The following is a 22,754-nucleotide window of genomic DNA, read 5'->3' on the forward strand; positions in this document are numbered from 1 at the left end:
TTGTTCACTGTTGCTTTGTTAATTGGCTCATTGGACTTACTGGTTGAGCACAATGGGTTAGTTTCGCACATCGTCACGGCAATGTCAGGGCCAAGTTGTAAGTAAAGCAGACTTCTGTAAGGAGCGTCGGTAGGATGCAAAATGTAATCGACTTTCATATTTATGGATTAGTCAGTTAATATGAATATGAAAAGTTAAAGGCACAGTAGAAATTACCGTTGTTATTATCCTTTTGATATACTTCAAATTAAGGATGTAACCTGCAAGAGTTGAGAGATTGATTTGAATTGATTTGAAGTGTCAAATTGTCATTACATGCAGGATTGTCCCTGAGACCCCTTGAAAATTGCTTGTTGTCATATAGAACCAAGCTAAACGCAAGGAAATTTTAACACTGTCAAATGCTATGTTGTATCCATTAAATAATGCAAGTCGCTGGAGATACAAAGCAGTTTGTGTTCTGAATAGTCCTGACACAAAATAAGACCGAAGAGAGAGAGAGCAAGAGTGAGAGAGTAAGATGGCGTGCTGTCTCCCGGACTTGACACTGCTGACAGGCTCAATTCTCTCTCCATTCAAATGAATGGGCCCCATCTGCATGCTCATTACACCTGATAGTGCCCACAGCTACCTACCACTGCTCTAAAAGCCAGTAACAATCTATACTTGTAATGCTTTTTTTAACTTGTTTTTTTCTGGATGGGTTGAGCAATGGATGGATGGAAAAAATAGATAATTGGATGGATAGATTCTGCTGTTGCTTGTGGCTACCATTAATGCAATCAGACACTAAAGGCGGTGCCAGTGACCCCTCTTGATCATGTTCATAAAGTTTTTTCTACGGCTACAATATGCTTTTAGCTGTTCTTCTGTTATGCTTGACAGATTAATTTGGTAGACCTTGGAGAGAACGGCATCCAATAGCCATTCTGTCAGAGCACTCAGCCCAACACATTCAGCTCTCCCTCTCAGCTGCAATACAAGTGTAAATGATGGACACTTCAGTTCACTTTCCACACAACACTTAGTCTTGGCAGAGGGCAAGAAGACATGCTTCACTCCTTGGGAAAAAAAAAAAAAAAAGTTTAAGCTTTTACCATTCACAAAAGACTCATTAGCAGTGCCACCTCAAGGCTTACATTGAAAGAGGCATACAAGAACAAGTCACTGGACAACTCAGAATAGTTTCAATACACTCTTCAAAATCAGGTACCAGAGTGAATATATTGCACTTCCCCATGGCTTTCCCTTTCACTGTCACATCTCTCCAGCTGTTTGGGCTCAGGAGGCAAATAAAGCATGTAAAGGCAAATAAATAAACTCTCTACAAACACCACTTCACACTCATGCTGGCATGCTCTTAAAGGAATAGTTCACCCAAGTCGGGTGAAGTTTCTTAGTCCTCAAAACAGTCCTGGAGCTTCACAGCAAAACAGCGTTGCAGCATTCTCCTAAACAACCGAAGTTGCTGGGGACCTGTCCAGAGATCCAGACGAAGAGCAATTAGCCACAGCCGTAGTCTTTCTGGGTCATGTAGTGGTAGTTTGTGAAAAGTCACCAATACGTCCCGCGATGAAGAACGCACACAAAATCTCACACGCTTCTCTCTGTTGAAGCATCCAGGAAAAGAACACACTCGAACCATCGTTTTATATATCGCCGCTATTGAAAGAAGCTACAACGGTTAGGTAACAGATCAAAGACCGAAAATGTAACGTTAGATCCGACAGAGGCACTTCAGCAGAGCTCTCTCTGTTGTGTGTGACGCTAGCTTCTGGGTAGCAGTGTAAACACGGAGGTATGGAGAGATCGCGAGTTCCCGTTGATCTCGTCTAGTGGCGCATGTACACACCTTTGAGCTCGTGCACCCACTTCAGACGGGTGTGCGCTAACGTGAACGCGGCTTTGAGCTCAGCGGCTACAGTGAAGAAAAAAAAAATGGGTGTAAATTACGTCTTTTCAAGTCAACTTGGGATCTCGGGGCTTCCGGAGACTTGGATTACGCCGGACGAGCTGTATGGAGCCATTTTGTGTTTTTTTTTCCAGTTGTTTTTTTACTTTTTAAGACAGGTCCCCAGCAACTTCGGTTGTTTAGGAGAATGCTGCAACGCTGTTTTGCTGTGAAGCTCCAGGACTGTTTTGTGGACTAAGAAACTTCACCCGACTTTCCATCGGCATGGGGGTGAGTAGATAATGACTGAATTTTCGTTTTTGGGTGAACTATTCCTTTAACCTTCACACAGAGAATGTAAACCACTACAAACTGGATGCCGACCCCACCCACTCAGCTAGCCTCTCCGTAACCGGCCCCACTGCTGAAGAATAGGGAGAGACAAAAAAGGGAGTGAATCATTCATTCAGGACCAGACAGATAGTTGAAGCACTAAAGGGGAAAGGAGGAGAAGGGACATTATGGCTGCCTGCATGCGCCCAGTAGAGCTCTTTTTCCTTATCTGGTAGATTGGGGGATTTACAGATTCAGTCTTAACAGACTGATCTGAGCAGCCCCAATAATATCAAACATGTTGCATAATTACGAACCGACATCTGGACGGCTCCTGAACAAGTCGTGTAATGTGTGGGGATCACAGGCCGCTAATAGCCAATGTGAGCCCATTATTATTTCTAGTGCAGCTTTATTGTGGTACAGGGTTAAAATCTTATCAAACTCCAGGCTAAGGCTAATTCAAAAACTTCTTTATCAGTCTCAGAATCTAGAATAATTAATATCTTAAAGCCTCTGGTGCTGATAGGTAGAAGACCCCTCAATAAATGTGATTAAATGGGCTAGTATATACAGACACAAAATTCATATGTGGAAAATGAAAGCTTAGTCACAATTAAATGAAAAATGACCTTTTCACCTTGTTAGCTAATTCCCATTTCGACACCGTACACCTGTTTAACAATGCCCTGAAAAATTGTGACATTTTTAATTTCTCATATTTTAATATCAAAACTTTCAAAGTAAGTGATAACATGTTACAGTCGTGCATTGTTCTGGATATTTGGCCTTATGCTGGGACAAAATATATGTCCTCTGAATGGACAGAATGGTCCTTCCACTGTTTGCCATGCTATTTTGGCTAGTAGCCTACAGCATAAAATGGCGATAATGGAATTTTAAGGGATAGTTGCTATGGTGACAACTTAAGTCTGAGCATTAAGGCTGTAAAGTCTGTCATACTTGCTTGCAAAATGTGTCTTTTAGTAAACTGTCAAAACTCAACTGAAAGCTAACGTTAGCAACGAGGCTAACGTAGCTTTATCAAACATTGTACTTCTCTCGCTAGTTCTTCTAGTCAACACTAGCATGGCAGAAAGGCAACGGAGAAGGTTCTTTGGTTCTTGCTGCAAAACCTCTCCTCTCAGTGACTTGCCATCAGTTTATAGGGAAGCTAGCCCAACAATACACATAAAAATGGCCGCCACTCCGACCATCCAGGAACCGTTCTATCCATTCAAGTTCTGTGGTCCTCTCCTTCTTCCTCCTCCATGTCTTGCACTGTAAGGGTTTGGCCCACTGCTGCTCCACTGGTGATGGAGGACGAAGCCAGTGTTCCTCTACAATGTCATCCAGTTCTTTTGAGTCTCTTTCCATGTTTGTTATGGTCCAACCACTGAACATTCCCTCCCCAAGCAAAGTCCCACCCCAACATCCTGGTTCAACCAGAATTACATGGAATTACGGAAGCAAGACACCGTCAAAATGCCTTTTCCTTGTGACTCTAAATTGCCATTCTGTAATTACTTCACGTCGCCGTTACTTCCACTCTTAGCTCAATCTTTCACTTATTGAACCTTTCATCAACATGATAATATTTCCCCAGCTGTGTGAATAGATTCTCTGCCATGGTTACCTCACACATAAAACACAATCAACATTTGTGCAAGTCTATGTCCTCCCCACCCAGCGTCACTCTCTGATGAATCAAAGTCAGGGTTCCATCGGCAATATCTCCACTAGCTGACTGCGGTCATATTGTCACCGCTGTCATTAAAATGCTAATAACTTCAGTGAGCGATCTGAAATGAGACGACAGATTGGCGCGCTGATCAATAGGAGCCACTATGCAGTGTAAAGCGATGTCCACTGTAGTTAAAGTTGTTCCCCATCAATACAAGCGCAGACACGTTTATCATTAGAGTAATTAAAGACGACATACCTTTTTTGGTACTAGTGATTTTTTCTTTTTGATTCATTTATCAGCGTTCAGCCTGGATAACTACATGTCCAATGATCTGATTATGATGCGATTTCAATACAATTCAAACATGTTACTTATTCGTACATCAGCAATCGATTAGCGCTTGTCTATACAGCTTTTCTGGTCCTTCAATTATACTTTTTATATTTTTCTTTCTGAGCTTAGACATGAAAAGGCTTCTATGGTTTGTCTTCTTTTTGTGTTTATTGATTGATGACCATGAGCAGTTGATTATATACTGTGCTGACTGTCTGCATCAAGGGTATGATTAACAGCACAGATGTAATTTGCCAGATTTCCAAAAACTCTACTCTCCTCAAAACCATCTGTGTCCTTAAAGCCCCTATTCTTAATCTAAATATGAACATTAGGGTAGCACTGCCACTGAATTAGAGGCAATTTTCCAACAACTATGATCTACAGTATTTTCTTTCATTAAAATTCTGTTTCTCATTAGCTAAGATCCAGCCCCTTGAATCACTTTTTGTTTTGTTTTTGTTTCCACTAAAATATTAGGGGCATCTTCCTGATACTGAGTTGCAGCCTCTTTTGCACAATCTACATCTCAGTTGTCAAAGCTTAAAAATCCTTCCCTAACTCGTCTGCTGCTCTTTATCTACATCTCCTGCTTTGTAATTGGTAGAGATTGAATAAGGGAAATCAATTAGGGATAATGGCTTTTCCCTGGGTTCACCTCATCAGTGTACTTCACAAAAAGAGTAAGTGTCCCTAATGTTTTGCACATTCAGTGTATTTTCTTGTTAAATCTGCACTAGCCAACTTCGCATTTTGCAATGTTTGATTTAGGCTGATGGGTGGATTTTTACATACAAATCTTACCTAGTGCAGCAAATTAATTTCACAATTCATGGGACTGGAGGTAGTTTCCTCTGTAGAGGCATTTCGCCCTGTGATTGAGAGTCACTCATTTCTGGACTGGGCGCCATGAGTCCAAACCTGTGATCGGAGAGGAACTGAAATCATTGCTGGTCCAGGCGATGATGAATTCAGGAAAGGCGCCCTACAGATAGCTGTGTCAGTATCATGGATCATAAAATTGTCAAGTTCATGTGGTTGACAAGCAAACACAAGTGAAAACAAAAATGAGTGATCCAGGCTAGCCCAGTATGTTTTGTCCCATTTGCCAAACCCCCCCCCCCCCCCCCCCCCCTCCCTCCTCGCTACACTTGCCCACTTGCCAACAGCTGCCCGTGGAGAGCGGATGTGGTTACTAACTTTTAAGCGAAGGCGAGGACTTTTCCAATTTTCCCATACCTGTCTAAATGATAATAATGAAGAGGATTAATTGCCGGGTGGGTGTGCAGAACAGAAATCGTGTCGAAATGGCATGCAGGAGGCAGTGGTATTATATCTGAGTAGGAGTCCCAGCTACAGATCCATGTATTAATAATGCAAAAGGACCCCTAGGGCAGCCATCTATTTGCAGAGCAACCCCCCCCCACCCCCTTCACACACACACACACATGCACGCACACACAAACACACACACACACACAATAGGTTAGGATTCCCACTCTCTCTGTAAACTAACTCTCTGTGAGTTCCGACTTTGGATTCATTCTATCATACCATTGAAATTTCTTCATTATGATTATTATTACTTTTATTTCATGATCATAACCCAATGTTCCCAGGCAAGGCTTTGTGTGTTTTGTTATTCTGTCTTTGCTGACATATTCACCTATCTCCTACCTTGTGATTTTCATGCAGATTGATTGCTTTGTTCTCCCCTTATGTTCATAAAGGGAGAACAAATAGCTCTATCTCTGGCAACAATACAGCTAAACAGCTCTACTGAAGCACTGAGAAACCTGATTTCTTTTACATGATGTTCCTTACAAGAATAATCTTTCATCGTCCTGGATTTATTAGATTGATTAGAAGGACATAGTGCTGTAAATGCCCCCAACTAACCTACAGTGTGAGTGCTGTTGCTTTGAGCTAATGTTGGTGTAGAGGGGAGAGAGTGCAGAGCTGTGATCTGCGGTGCAGGGTGTTATCACTGCAGCTCTATGGAACTGATAGCATTGTGTTAAATGACCTTTCTGGCCAGGTAGCTTAGCTGCCAGTAGCTCTTCTGACTGTGAATCTTTCTGTGGTCAATGCTCTGGTGACCCTATGAGTCCCCCAGTCGTTTTCACAGAGAACATAGCACGCATTTTGGCGGCTATATTGGAAGTCCTCAAGTCTTCAGCAACAGTGGCTATAACAGCTGGTTGCATTTCTAAATGTACAATTTTGTCCATCTCAACAGAATTCAATAGACATGGTTCGTTTCTGAGCTGTTTTTAACTGGGAACTGATCATTTTGCCACTGATACATCTGATCAATTTTGTGTTTGGATAATGTTAGCTTGTTAGCTAGCTAAACACACTACCTGGTCAGCTAAGCACTGTCGTGTTGCAAACACATCTGACTCGCACACTAGCTAAAGTATCTAGTAGAAGCCAGCGTAGGTAATGGCTAGTAGTCACATGTCAACATTCACATCAGTCGTTTTGCAAAATTGCTTTTAGCTAACATGCTAGCTTTTAAAGCTACAACTTTTGGAGTAGAGACTATAGGGGACAAGACCTTTTGATAAATAACTACCATATCAGTTGTCTGTTTGTTATCGCATTATCACAACTAATTCTCCAAAGGACTTCAGTACCTGTTGCTGAGAGATTTGTGACGCGACTGCAAAGCCTCTATATCTTGCCTAAGCAGCAGATAATGAGTGGTTATGTCAAGATGAGAGAATATGTTCACAATGGGTGAAGAAGGAGAATTCCTCTGTATAACCAATCGTGAGCCGTGATTTTTCTTTCATCCAGCATATTCATTAAAAACCAACAGAACTTTCAATAGAAAAGCATTTCCCTGCTCAAGCAGTGAATAGTCTACTGGCTGGAAAATGGCAGATGGTGGAAGTCTACATTCCATTCTCATAGAGATAAAAGATTTGTGTAGGTGTTGACTATTCAATATATGACAATATGAGGCGATTCACTGAAACCTTGGTTATAGTTTTCCTAATGCAGATAATTGAATGGCCTTGATTTGAGGGTTTGACTGTATAAACTCCATCATTTTGAAATTTATCACAAGTACTACAAACTGTACTGTGTATATGATGTCAGTGACTATCAGTACTTCTCTCAGCGTTTGTGTGGACAGTGGATGTAACACTGCAGGCACCATGACTATCTTGGCATGCCCTCTACCCAAAAAACTAGAGCTGAATCTCCTGTATTTCTGCCATTCCTCCTAAAAGTAATACAAAGATTAAGGCAATGTAACTGTTAGGCAAAGGGGGAGAGCATGTGGGTGGCTCGTCTTTCCTGCTGAACAGTACGTTTCATGAAGTTTTCAAAGGAGAGAAAAAAAAAAAAAAACAGATAAAACTTTCTGCTTTGCAATTCCCATTTAAAGTTTTTAAGCGTGGACTTGCTGTATCTCATTGTCCGTTTTCACTTTGCAAGGGAACAAAAAGTCTCCTATCTCTATTACATTTGCACAGAGACGATATAGACGCCGACGACGCTCAGAGTGTCAGTCACTGAACGCGGGTTGGAGGAGGTCGATTCTCACAATCTACTGTACACGCACCTCTCCATTGTGTGCTCACTTAGCGTAACGCGTGAAACTTTTACAATTACTTCAGTTAGGTGGGAGACACGCTGAGCGGAGACAGTGGAGTCCCACGCAGCTTGAAATGTCACTTTCAGTTCAAAACAATTATGTTAAGTATCAGAAAGTTTCCTATTCGAGTGCCGCAGGCTCCAACTCTTTGCTCAAGTGGGCGTATTTGCAGATATATAATCATATCAATTATTCCTACACTCAGTCACGGAATAAATTCCCTTCTTTGTCAGACCAGTAAATGTCATTCGACTATTTGTGGAAGTGTGCCTTCGAAATACCAACTCCATCATGGTGATTTTCACCTGTTGTAAACCACAGGGTACACCAAATTGGCTTCATTTTTTCCCATTCTGGAATGTTGTTGCCAGGAGTATCGCTCATACCAAATTATGTTTTTCTTTTTCAAAATCTCCGAGATGTTTTCAATCAATGAAGGAGGGGCATTTTTGAGTGTTGTTCTCTGTTTGTTAACTTCAGCCAGAGGGCTCTCCACCTCATATGCACTCCACTCATGAAAGGAATACTGTATCCCATATAGTAGCCTGGGGTACTCTCCCACCGTTTCTATCAGGCCGCGGACTCCTGCTGCACACACACCAGTTGCTTTGATGGCTGCAGATCTCTGCCGCTTTAAACTTTCTGGGTGGAAGGTTCTCCAGCTCCCCGGGGGAGTTCTTCATATCTATCTGATGAGGCGATACCTCCGTGTGCTCCTTCTCCGCTGCCCTCCTTGGCGTGAGGGATATTCACTTGGAGAAGAAGGAAGAAAAAAAAAGACAAATTGATGACAAATCTGCCCCGGGGTTGTTATTGTTAAACCATAAGTCTTTGATGGAGTGGCAGGGTTCAAGCGAGTTAATGATACCGCTTGTGTGTGAGAGCGTGTATCCGAAAACACTGCTTCGGAGGCTGCTGGCGTTGTTTTGACATCAGGATGACATCCCCGTTTCTGAAATTGATCCATCACTTTGCGAAGGTTCTGAGACCGCACAGAAAGTGCGTGTTGCCCTGCTAACTCTGGACAGAACGCAACAAAAGGTTTATTCCAGAGCCTGGGCTTTATTCAGGCATTAATGTTTCAGTCGGGCTATTTTGCAGTCATTTCAGTATTGAATCGCAGCTGAAAAGCCATTATCATTGAAATATAATAAGGTAATAAGAGATCTAATAATGTATTTCCTTATTTACTGAGAAAAGGCTCCATCACTCCTGTAGCTATTACACTCTGAAAACAGTAACCTTATTGAAGGACACTTAACAAAGCACCATCCCTCTCTTGAAAGAAGACTTAACTGGGAGTTTTGATAAATTTTTCATAACATGACTGCGAGATGAAGGCTGAAGGATAGCTTTTAAAACTAACTCAGAATACCAATGGGATGGCCTTATAATATTCATTAGATAAAATGAAATTCTAATTGTGTGTGACAGAGTGTTTTCCACTTAGGAGGGGCGCCTGCATAAGTTTGCTGTGAATCTTTCAGCGAGGCAGGGAAATCATTTTCTCAAAGGATCAAAAAGTTTTTGCAATTGTCTTTCCTCCAATATACGAAACATGAATTTTAAAACGGGAATTGTTATTGTATTCGTAAAAATCGGTTCCATCATGCTGCAAATGATAATGACAAAGTCGCCAAACTGTAAAATCATTACCATCTCCACCCGCTGCCCTTTACAACCTCATACTCACTGTGTGCTTCCCTCAGGAGCTTGTTACTAGAGGTCAGTTTGAATGCTGAAAGCTGATTCCCACATTTCGCTTCTTCTTTACCCCGCCTCCCCCAGGCGAGGAGGTGCCCAGCAGCCGGTGTGCGGACGACCCTCCCCCGGCGGTGGTGGCCTGCGAGGTGGCCTGTCCCGGAGACTGCGTGGTCGGCTCCTGGTCCCCCTGGTCCTCCTGCTCCCACAGCTGCGCCACCAAGAACGCCGAGGGTCGACAGAGCCGCGCCCGCAATGTGCTGGCCCTCCCAGGGAATGGTAAAGCCGCATTCCCTCTGATTCCTGACACCGGGTGTTTAGAACAGCAAATGTAAAAGCTTTCATGAACTGGGTATAGGTTGAATTATTGTTACATTAATCACCAATAAAGAGGAGCAAAACAGACATTTATTTATGTGAAAATGTCACACATTTATTACTTTAAGATAACTTACTTACAAGTAATTTGATTTTTCCAACACTCATGGGTAATTTCAGTCAGTCTACCGGACAGTAAAATAATTTCCTGAGGGACTCTGGTAATCCTGGACCCCGCCATACAACTGTACAGCAAAACTGGAAAAACTCTCTTCAAGTGGCTCAATATGTTTGTAACGCCAGATGCAACAGCTCCTGCACTCTTTCCACTATTTTCTCTATTTTTCTTGGCACCAAGTTATGCTTAGCACTTGCAGTTGCACTTTGCTGCTGCAACGATCTAATTTCCCCACAGGGACCATCAATCATCCACTTCGAAGACATCAGAGTCCTGGGGTAATTTCAAAATACAGTAGGTAATTTCAGTCTGAATTTTTAGCGCGGTAGACAGAGAAAATCACTGACATCTTCGTTCCAGACAGGATAAAATTCCCATGGTCCTGAGGTGAAAATTCACGACTGCCCTCCACATTTGTGTGTACCTAGAAAGGGCATGCATAAAATAACGCTATGCTTTAGAAAATAAATAATCAGAAAAATGAACAAATCCCCATCCCCTGTTGAATTTTACTCCCAGAACGCTGTTGGGGTGCGTTTCAGCCCATTTCCAGCCCTGCGTACATGGAGCCAACCATTAAGCACACACAACTCAAACAGGTGGCTGGCAGCATGGATGGTAAATGTCAAAATCGATCGTCAGGATACTGGTAGATGAGAAACAAATATGAGATGAGATGTTTGCTGTCAATAATAAAGGACATGCATATTATGAGAGGAAGTTCTGTGCGCAGCAATCTGTGTTTTTAGTACACATTAAGGCCACGGACCCCCATTTGATGGTCTCTCTGACCCAAATCTGAGAATATTTTTATTGTTAGATATGATTTTGTCCAGAATTCCGTAACTATCTGTATTGTAGGTAGAGAGATAACAGAGAAACTATGATCAAAACAGTCATTCTTCTGCATTGTCTAATTGTGTTAACTTCTTGTAAATTAAACAATGGTGAAGTTTAACAATTCATCAATTTGCTGGGGACCCCCTGGAACCCCCTCAAGGACCCCTGGTGGTCCCCGGACCCCACGTTGAGCACCAATGATCTAGATGAATCATATCTTGACGCATCCTGGTTAATGCCAGGTGGAAAGAAATCCTCTGATAATGAACACTGCACACTATGTGAAAGGTGTGCCTCTTTTGTATGGCCTCCTGGCTGGATGCTCTGCCAAGAACTATGGACTAACTCACAAAAAAATCAATGAAAAACACAAGAATAATAACCCAAACCCTCCAAAAAAATATGAAATAATGGCCATATCAGGCCGACCTGTTTGAGCCAAAGCCTTCACCAGAGCGCCTTCACAAACACTGCAGGTTTACTTTGGCCCTAAAAACTTTTTCGTGAGATGTCTGAGATTCCTTTTGAAATTTTTCATCTCAAAAACACCTTGAAGGGCGGGGCGACCATCCATTATCGAGGGCTCTGTCTTTGGCCCGTATTCCACCACGTACTCCAAGACCGGCGCTGTGTTTTCAACTCAGACAGTAGAGCCTTGGCAGCGCGCTACCGCCAATTAATCCCTGTAACCGAATGCATATCTGCAATACCAGCTGATAAAAGAATCTCACAGCTTAAGCCAGGTTCCACACAGTGTTGTTTATTACCACGTTGCTGGTTATCTCCTGGCTGGCAGAGGGGCTGTGTGTGCGTGTGCGTGTGTGTGATACATCTGCGTTAATGCCCGTATGTTTGTGTTTTGGTGTGAGGAGGTGTGTGCGACAATATGAAAGACCCAGGGAAAGGGAGAGGTGCAGGCAGGCGTTTGGCTGTGGCTTCAGTGACAAAGGGCCTGTTCGGAACCGCATACTAACGTACTGCCTACTAAATACTCAATGAGTATGTACTGCATACTGCCTACTAAATATGAAATTAAGTATGCCATTACCAGCAGACTGTTCACATTGAAGTATACAGCCAAGTATCCCAGAATGCATTTCGCACCAGCCGGCAGCGATACCGAGGATTTTAAAGCAGGCTAAAAGCTGTTGTAATTTTGGCTCTACGACTGTTAATATGTCACTTTATTAAGTTTTAATATTTTTTCAGGCGAGAAAGTAACCATGTAGATTGCCAATATGTGGTCAGTTTATCCAAATAACGCCTGTTTGGAAATCTGCACCGACGTTTTCGGAGATCTGAGGAGCCGCCTATGGGAGCCGCTGGCCGGGACCAGCCGGTCATCTCAGCTGCTAGCAGCCCGACTCCTGAGCTGATCGGCCGGTCAACGTCCGTCGTCATACCGGGGAGAACACGATCCGATGAACTGGTCTGTGCGGCTCTTTGGTGATTAGACCTCTGGCTCTAATGTCTCCGTAGCATTTTGATATATGATATAATTCCTTTTGGAAGATAAATGTTGGTCTCACAGAAGAAATCTAACAATTGTAGCTGCCACATTAGTTTGAATGTAAAGTGAAGCTTCATGTTTTTACTGGACAGAACAACAGCGCTACCTCTGGGGCTCTATATGTACAGATATCACATTTCAATAAATATAAATGTATTAAAATGGCCTGGTAACTTGTGAATTGACTTGCATCAATTTATATAATGATCATATTTATTTATCACTTTTCAGAGAAATGTTCTCTGGTTAGTATCTATATTATTCGTTAATGTTAATATTGATGTGAACATGTTACAAAACTTTTCTATTCTTTTGCTCATGGCAACTTACCTCTGAAAGCTTCGGATCTAAACATTGATTGAGAAACAAGAACCTCCTGAGAAAGATGATTAGCCGAATTAAAAACTGATTGTTAGTTAAACTATCAGTCAGCTAGTGAGCTGATAATAGTTGATAGTGATAGTTTCAGTCAGCTCACTAGCTCCCAGTATATTAATGTGATGTGAACAGTTGAGATGAGAGAAAAAGTGAGAATCTTCTTAAATTACAATCTCTTATAGTATCAGAACACTGACAGACTCATGAATAAATTAATCTTTAAAGTGATCATTTAATCTTCATGCATCAAACACATTTCTAAAAGTGAAAAAGGCCTCATTACATGATCATAGAAATTGATACATACAGTATGTTTGATCATCAATAGATATATAAACAAATAAGTAACTAATAAGCAAAATAAATAATAATCATAAATCATTTAATAGACAAATAAATTATAAGAATAAATAGTCAATCTAAATAATTTCATAAATATCACCGACCATGGAAGGGGGAAGGCATTTGAGGTTCTTGTATTTGTGTACTGGTTGGCTAGTGCCACATCCTACAGGGTTGTGTCAGAGGCCTTTGACATTCCCCGCACCACGTGTCACGACATGGTGCACCGGGTCAGCAAGGGCATCCAAGGCAGGTTTAGGAGGCTGATCCGCTTCCCCAACAGGGATGAGCTGGAGGAAATCGGGGCTGGGTTCCAGCAGCTGTCTGGTTCCCCAGCTTTCAGCAATGTGGCAGGGAGCATAGATGGGTGTTCCACTCCATCCAGTTTCAAACCGTCTGTGACCACAAGGGTCGCTTTCTGGATGTCCACGTGGGCTTCCCTGGCGGTGTGCACGATGCCAGGGTCCTCAGGTGCAGCCCCTTGTATGTGCACCAGCTGTACCCACCTCCAGGATGGTGCCTCATAGGTGACGGATCCCTGCTTGGCTCAACCCATTTGCCTGATGACCCCATTCCGTGAGCCTGTCCGGAATGCTGTTGAGGGCAGGTACAACACAAGGCTGTCCAGGGCAAGGTGTGTGGTGGAGAGGGCATTTGGGGTGCAGAAGACCAGGTGGCGCTCCATCTTTTTGACAGATAAATATTCAAATTCACCAGCCACTAAATAGTAAATCATTATATTGTGTCTCAAATCTACCAGCCACTTTCATATTTTACCAGCATTTGGCTGGTGGCTGGTGCTAATTTCCCACCCTTATGCTCATTGCAATGATCCCTTAACGGCAAAACTAACTGGTCACCAGCAATATGTACAATTATACATCTCAGGAGAGCAGAACAGTAACTTATAATGAGCCATGACATGAAAATTACAACACTTAATTTTCTTACTCAAAGCCTTTCATGGCAGCATTGCGCCTGCCGGTGAACTGGTCCTCATTTTTAGCTCTCCATTTTATAAGGCGCTCGGTGTCTTCATCTGTCCCTTGAAGAAAGGAACAACAATACGCCGTTATTAATCACGGTTAGCGTTACCCATCACACGTCAAGTCAAGTTTATTTATATAGCCCTTTATCACAAGCATGTCTCAGAGGACTTTACAGAGAATGTGTTTAGCTAGATCTAACTAAACACACGTCCACATTTACAGCTCAGTTGTAGTTAACTACGGTGTTATTAGCCAACTCGCTAACCTCTAACGTTATGCTATATTATTAAATATTATTATTGTGAATATAAACCCCGTCATTCGAATATTATTTGACCACATACAAGCCGTATTACAGTTTGGTTACTCACATTTGTACGCGCTCTGTCGCTGGCTGGTGCCAGGACCGTCTGCCTCGCAGTCCGCCATTCCGCAGTCTGAAGAGACGCAATGCATTTTGGGGCGGTTGAGTATGTCCAGTAACCTCATGCCGCATACTCAGGAATTCTTGATAATCTAGTATACATCCGGGCATTTCTCGCGTACACAAAATTCACATGCTATGCAGTTGGAACGCACTACATACTCAATTTCACGTCATATTTAGTATGAATAGTACGTTAGTATGCCGTTAGTATGCCGTTAGTATGCGGTTCCGAACACGGCCAAACTCATCCATGCCCTTCTCTGAGTCACAGTGCACCTTTGGGCACCCACCGCTCTCCAAATAACACCCATGATCCACCTTAAAATGAACTCTCCCCCTGTTTCACCTCCCTTCAGATTGGACAGACCCTGCACTGATTGATGCACTCCCGATACACATAAATTATATCTTTGAATCTCAGCACAAATGTGTGTGTCATGTGGACATGTGCGTGGGTGTGTATATGGAGTATTTGCTTGTGTGTGCGTGCACTTGTTTGTGTTTGAGTGTGTATATGTGTGGCTGTATGTTTAGCTGCGTGGGTGTTTGACGATTCTCATTTGTTCCCAGAACGCCACTGTGTTCTTAGATGGCACCCTCATTAATATTCAGACAGTCCATTGGCTCATTTACTGTACCACATTTTGACAAAAAATATTTTTTTTTTAAATAAATCCATAGTCATGAAGTGTTCCAGACCACACCACTCTGGAATCACAACTGTGACCAGATAGCAAAGAGCTAGCTTATGGATGATGCTGTGTGTCACTCAGATATTCATTCTAAGTTAAATTTGAGCTTTTGTCTGAGACATATTACATCATGTCACAAATCTCCTGTAAACAAATGTTTGGCGCCATCATAAAGGTCCATTGGAGAATTGGCTGTATGCAAATAATGGCTAAAGGTGTAACAACCTAGCTAGAAAAAGAGAGATCCCTGAAAGAGATTGCTGTGGTGTAGGTCAGTTCATTAACATTACAAGTAATTGTGTGATGAATTAGATTTGTTTCCAAATTTACTGTAGGTTACTGTGACACAGCAAACGGTCTTGTCTTTTAATCTCTACTCAAAAGCACTACAAGTTGCAGCTTGAAAAGTGTCAACTCAACCTATTTTTTTCACTTTGTTTGCTAGCTAACTAGCCAGCAGCTAGCAAAGCAACTGATGATATAATTATCATGTGACTATCCACTACTAATACTAGCTTCTACCAGATATGTTAGCTAGTGTGCTAATCAGTTATGCCTACAAGACAGTGATGTTTCGATGACCCAATACTATGGTTAGCTTGAAAAGTGTCAACTCAACCTGATTTTTTTTGCTAGTTTGCTAGCTAACTAGACAGCAGCTAGCAAAGCAACCATTGTTAATATTATCATGTGACTATCCACTACTAACACTAGCTTCTAGTGTGCTAATCAGTTATGCTTACAACAAGACAGTGATGTTTCGCTGACCCAACACTATGGTTAGCTAGCTAACAAGCTGACATTATCTAAACACTAAATCAGCCAGATATACCAGTGGCAAAATGATCAGTTCCCAGTCAAAGACAGCACAGAAATTAACCACGTCTATTGAATTCTGTTGAGACAGTCAAGTTGTATGTTTAGAGAGGCGATTAGCTGTTGACCACAAGCTTTCGACCGCCAATATGGTCTCCAGAGGGTGTGTTACGTCACCTGAAAGCCCTCCATAGGCTCAAGATGTAGGCCTATAATGCGAGCAAGATTGCTCCTTTTGAGCATCTCTCTGTAACTATACATTTCTTTGATGCTGTGGCTCTTTCATGTGTGTTGACGGCCAGAAGGGACGGAGTGTCCGGCGGCTCCGGCACTGGAGGAGTGGAGAGTCTGCAACGATCATCCTTGCATGGTGTTCTACTGGGAGGCCTCTGCGTGGGGGCCCTGCATCGAGGACGCCTCCATGAATCTCAACGGAACCGGCTTCTGGAACGGGACCCCAACCTGCGCCGTCGGCGTCCAGATCCGCAAAGTCAACTGCATGAAGATGAACGTCGGACAAGTCATAAGTAAAAGGTATGTCCTCTGACCGGGCTGCTGATTTCCAGCATGCATATTTATGTGACCCCGCAGCCATGGTTTTAGATCCCAGACCACGTGTCCTGTGGGAAAGGGATGGTAAATTATGGGTAAGGAGTAAAAGAGCTTTCTAAAAGCAGGGGGAGGAGTTGAGAGGTGATCATGTTTCTCTTTCAGAGAAATCATTTAAGAACACCGTCTCCATTTTCTAGAAGCATCTTATTTGAAGATACACAGCGTATGCTTTTATTCACTGACGGATGACCCAGAGGACCTGATGTACTGCGAAATTCTATCCCCAGAGTGTTTTGTACATCAATGCCTCCCATTGTGCTATCTGCCTGTGTTTAGGATTATTTTTTTTTGTGAACCTGAGATCCATTTTGCTTATGCGCCACCATTATCTACTCCTCTTTCAGCAATACAATATCAAACACTGCTAAAGGCTTTTGTACGGTGGCTATAATGATGTTATAGCCCACACCAGGAAGCTAGATTTATAAATAATTCAGTCAGTTTGTCCTTCTTTAGCTCGATATATTATTGACAGGGCCATAAAGTGGGTTATGGAGAGGCGTTTTTCATGTGCTCGTCCTATCCCCCACAACAGAGGTTTTAATGAAACCTGTCATTTGTGCTCCGCCAGCAGATCTCGTGTGTACAGTATGCCGCTAGTTCAATAGCGTCTTTAGTATTGCTCTGGCCGGAGAGTGTTCATTTAATGGAGAAGCACCCCACACATAGCCTTGTATGTTACTGTTCATCATAGCTGCTTTTGATTTGGTGTGTTTGCCGTGTGAAGCTGCCTTTTCCTGCGGCCCTCCTGACCTGTGCAATGCTAGACATACACAAGGTTAGCGTGTGCCCTTGCGGACACAACACTGATATGACATATTGAGCCTCATATGGTATGATTAAGACACCAGAGACATCACACACTCCGCTAGCATATGTCTTCGAGACTGAAGAAAGGGCAGAATATTTTCAAGATTTTCTTTTTTGTTTTTTATTTTAGTGAGCTGTTATTTTCAGCCTCGCCTCAGAATCTCGATCTTAAAGTTTGATTGCGGGAATGTCCTTCGCATTTCTGAGTAGTAGAAGAGGACGCATCACACACACTGTTTTTTTGACTTCAGTCAGCAGGCACATCTAAGCATGTCTTGCCTAGCCATAGTCTTTATGGCCGTGGCTCAATAAAAGGTTAGCTTTCTTAGCATCAGTATCAAACCCTCAGGACACATTATATAGATTTGAAATTACTTCTGCGTCTATTCCCCTCCCGTTCCTCACATATTGAAGCTGAAGCAGCAGTAGTAAGGGCATAACACAACATGGCACTCAAAAATGTCAACCCGCCACTTTCGGTGTTACTGAAAGCGGTGGGTTAGGTTACTGATTACAATTTTGAGCACGCAATCAATAATGTGCAAGAGACATTTGAAAGTTCTTCACTATGTCGCCCTCAAACACTGTGGCCTTCTCTGCAGCGCCTGATCTGCAGCTTCTGTACCCTGATTCCTTCACTCTGGGATTACCACATGATATCCCCCCAGCTGCTCCGTTGCTTTGCCATGCCCTCTGGCGTGCATCACTGGAGAGAGAGAGAGAGAGGAGAGAGAGGAGGGATAAAGCTGGGGAAGGATGGGTTTTATATGTCTTGCCTCTTCTCGCTCCGGCATACTTTGATCTCGCTCCTTTCTGCGGCTGGCAGGATGTAGCACCATGCTGGGTCTCCAGTGAGACCCTGGATCTGGTTGTTGAGTAAAGGGAGTCGGTCACACTGGGGAGAAACCGCGATGTCCCGTTGGGTGAGGGGGTGGGCGGGGGGGGGGGGGTCTCGGGGCTGCTCGTTGATGAGGACATCAAAGCACATGACTTGTATTTGATTTTTGCATCGGCGCACTAAACCCCACCTATTCAAGGTTGCGCGATGCACAAAATAAAATGCACCCAAAGGGGCTGTTTCACAAAGAATACAGCATTGGTAAATGGAGGGAAAACACATGACGATTTGATATTTTAAGACCGCGTAATTGGTGAATGTAGGTGAAGTGCCTCTTTAAAGCCCGCATAATGGCGTCCTTGGCACCCCAGGAGTGATTCATTGGTAAACAGTTTGCATATCCTCACTTTTCTCAGCTTTAATTAGCAGCCATGCTGTGGACTTTGATTGATTTCCCTCCTCTAGCAGTCCTGTCTCCCGGGTGGCAGCGAAAGGCTACTGTGGTCGCTCTGCGTATGGGGAGATGGATACACTCACGCAGTTCTTCAAACACATCCAGAATGTCTGTTTTCTCCTTGTTATATCGCAGCATATAAACCCACACACTCCTATTAACGCTAGATTCCGTATATGGTAATTGCAATGTCATCCATTCTATCTACCATATATCGTTTCACAAATACAAGCATGTATTTGAATCGGTGTTTTCAATTTAATGAATGGCGGTGTTGTTTGAAATGAGTGAACAGTATTGTATAATTCAGATGATAATCAGGAAGGCAGTCTCAGCCAAGGTGCGGCGTCCTTGGAAGATATTGCATATTAATGACTCTTAAGTAAGCTAATTGGTATTCATAACTGACAGTGGGATATGATCCATAAACTACAGGTGCTTTGCATGCTTGACTGGTGAAGGGATCTGTTCACAATGCAAGATTTAGGCCTGGCAGAGTGGCCGAATCTGTGAGAAAACTGTAAATCTTTGCATTTCTCCACATTTTTCCAGCGAGCGAGGCGGCGGGAGAACATGTAATCAGTCATGTTGGCCGGGGCGAGATGTGTGATGTCAAGGACAGGGCAGCTGTTCCGCCGCGCTGTCCTGCTACCAGCGTGACCCGGGACGCTTATCATTCATCGCCCAAGGGGGGGAAAGAGAGAATTTAAGACCTCTGTCTGTCTGTGCATTTAGGTGTCCAGATTCAGCCCGACCAGAAACCGTCCGGCCCTGTTTGCTCCCCTGTAAGAAAGACTGCATCGTGACACCCTTCAGCGAATGGACAGCCTGCCCGTCAGCCTGTATGCCAGGTAGCCCTCCGGGAAATCCGCTTGCATCACTCTGAACTCAATTTTGCAATGCCTGTCTAACACCTCCACAACCCTTTTCCAAATTAATAAGATATCCTGCATCTAGACACCTACTGGGACTGTTACTGAAGTTAGTGGATATTTTAAGGCCTTTGTGTATAATGAGGCAAATCAGTGGTGTGGTGGTACATAAAAAGCTGGGTAAACTATCACCTCCAGACAGTGAGCATCATAATGCATCACAATGTGAACCACCAAAATAAACACAAATCAGTTATATTTTCAGAAAAAATAATAATTTAAAAACACTCTATCCTCATATTACATCAATTTGATAGTTAAAACGCCTACATTTGATACTACTTACTTTTATGTCAGCCTAAAAAGGTGGTAAACTATATTCTGCAAAATGAAAAGGTAGGCAAACTGAGTTTAGGTGGGTTTACAATTATATATATATATATATATATATATATACAATTACCATATATGAAATCCTCCACTACATCTCTGTGTTGTATACTATATATTGCTGTTGTCGTGTGAAAATGTCGTAACTCCAATTGTGGTGATTTTCATATTTGAACTTAAATTAAAGGATGGCATGGAGTTCTATGGGTTGAGAAAAGTCTACGACCCCTTGGTACTTATTAAACGCTTTCAAAACCCATTGGATAAACTCAAAAACGCATGGTGGTCAATCTGAAAACATGGCTATTTTTGACATGTTGGAGATCCAAGATATTCACCAAACAGCGATGATATTCAAATTTCTATATCAGAAATGAGAAAACTTTTTGTTGCCATGCAACAGATGGTTGCTAGGAATTTGTCTTGGTGTTACATAAACACAGAAACAACAACAACAACAATAATGACAACAGCAAAAGCAGAAACAACAACCACTGTATAGCATGAAGTAGGCATAATAATTATATTTACTGTAGCTGCAACATAACAGTAAATGCACTATGGCAACTATTGTTGGATATTATATATAGTGTGCTGAATGAATATGAGTAACAGCAATACAGTGCCATAGGGACTCATTTAAAATGATAAAATATTGCCGTACAAACGTGCTCCCCACTCTTGGAATGGGTCTCCAATGTATTCAATGATTACATTTTAATGTAAATGACAGTGGTAATTGTCCATTGCATTAAGCCGACTCATCAAGAGGAAAATAGATATTTAATGGGTTTGACCAATATGTGTACTGTAAGTGTCTCGGAAATCAAAAGTATGTAATTGTTTTAAAAGAACTGAGCCGGCTTCTCATCTCTGTAAATATGCTTTAGTCCATTGGGTCCCGCTGACGATGTGATCACTTTCTTAATTGCCCCATTTTCAATGTTTAGTAATTAGTGTTGTGTAATGAGCCTTGGAGCCGGAGCCAAATGAAGCCATTTCAGTGGGATGTGTGTCGGGAAACAGGCTGCGAAGAAGTGGAGGACATCGCAAGTCACAAGGGCTAGTCAATCATGATCACATCGACTTTCATTTTGTCTCGAGTCCTCTCTTTTTTTCCAGCCACTTCCTCTAGATATTATACAGTACTTGAGATACGGTGTCTCCATTTGCTCTGTGTCCCAGGTCATTATCCATCAACCGTTGTCATTTTACTTTCTGTCCCCCTTAGTAAACATTCACTTTAATTCAACTGGGGACTCGAAAATGTGCAAATGAAGGCAGGTCAAGAGTGTGTCTCTCGTTCGACAGCAAACACGACGGAGGCCACGCAGTCTCGATACAGGACCATCGTTCAGAGGTCCGCTAATGGAGGACAAGAGTGTCCAGACACACTGTACGAAGAGAGGGAATGTGAATCGCTGCCTGTGTGTCCGGTCTACAGGTAAACACACACACACACACACACACACATACACATAGAGACACACACACAGTCCAATCCATAATCTCAGGAACAGCTTTTTCTTTTAGCTTCAGTCCAAAGATTTAGCCCCTTCATTCATCTGCTGTATAACTGACCTCATTCACACGGCGGCCATTTTGAATACTCAGGGTAGGAAACTGTGCCTGGAAGAGTCCAGCTCTGTGCTACTGTTGTGAACCAAGAATGGAGCTCAAGTATCCAGAGGGATATGTTTACATTTTAATATATTTAGTCCGTTATTGTTAGCTACCAGAGTCTACTAGCTAGCTCGTAGCTTAACTAGCTAGTAAGCTAACTAACTTCCCTGCTAAATTCAAAACGTTGCTGTGGTTGTTGTTGTCAAGATTGCTAGCTAATTTGATGACGGTTAGCTTTATCTGTATTTTGTCTTCACTTTTGTGTTGAAGTAATGCTACTTTTATGTCAGTCTTCCAGGTAGAGTTTCACACCCCAAGTGGTCAAAATGGCCGCTGTGTGAATAAGGTTCAATAGCTCCCAGTAAGAACACAATAATTCATTATAAGTGGGATCTATTTTTAAATCCCATCTTCTGGCTTGTCTCTATTGATGCCAGTAAAATCACACCTAAAGAAATGTGATTAATGTACATGTTCTGACTGGTCTATTAATGCCAGTCAAATCTGAATATGTTACTCTGATTCTTATGCCACTGCAGTCGCATTTTGTGTGCATGCAAACATTTTCGGGCCATTTGTTTTGCAGCAGAAAAATTACACAATTATCACATAACACAAAGTATAAATAGGTAACGGTAAGCTAAAATGTGACTCCATTCAGCTGTTCACACCGAGTAGAAAACATCAGATCGGTGTCACATGTGAGGGGAAAAACAGACTGGGATACTTCAAGCTGCAGTGTGAAGGCAGCCTCAGTAATTCACCGTGACACCATGGTCTTTCTCAGTTGCTGCCTCTGTGCTTACATGCAGGTGGAGGACACATAAGTGGCACAGCTGCACGCTGGTTCCAGATTCCGTTCGACAAGGGATAGCTGGAGCCGGGGAAGCTTGTGGAAACGGTTTAGAGACAAGAGGCGAGTGTTTTCCTTCTTTTTCTGATCTATTCTGTCCTGCGCTCTTCCTCTCTACACCTGCCACATCACCAGTTTAAGCCTTGTTCAACCATCTATGCACTGTCCTCATTTAATGAGACCTAATAGCCCTTTCAGAAGCGCTCCTTTAACAAGCAGAAGTGATGGCAACATAAAAAAAAAAAAACGCCAATTTG

At 42.6% G+C, this 22,754-nt stretch overlaps 1 protein-coding gene across 1 annotated transcript in view; it reads left to right on the top strand.

Annotated features, from left to right (window-relative positions):
* Positions 1-22,754, top strand: part of thsd7ba (thrombospondin, type I, domain containing 7Ba) — a 127,575-nt gene that overhangs the window by 49,995 nt on the left and 54,826 nt on the right. The window contains exons 7-11 of the mRNA XM_071915740.2: positions 9,643-9,834; positions 16,348-16,579; positions 19,495-19,610; positions 21,333-21,465; positions 22,457-22,560. Of these exons, the coding sequence (XP_071771841.2) occupies positions 9,643-9,834; positions 16,348-16,579; positions 19,495-19,610; positions 21,333-21,465; positions 22,457-22,560 (777 nt within the window). The remainder of the gene's footprint in view (positions 1-9,642; positions 9,835-16,347; positions 16,580-19,494; positions 19,611-21,332; positions 21,466-22,456; positions 22,561-22,754) is intronic.

Source organism: Centroberyx gerrardi, chromosome 10, assembly GCF_048128805.1.
Source record: "Centroberyx gerrardi isolate f3 chromosome 10, fCenGer3.hap1.cur.20231027, whole genome shotgun sequence".
NCBI classification, from domain to species: Eukaryota; Metazoa; Chordata; class Actinopteri; order Beryciformes; family Berycidae; genus Centroberyx; species Centroberyx gerrardi.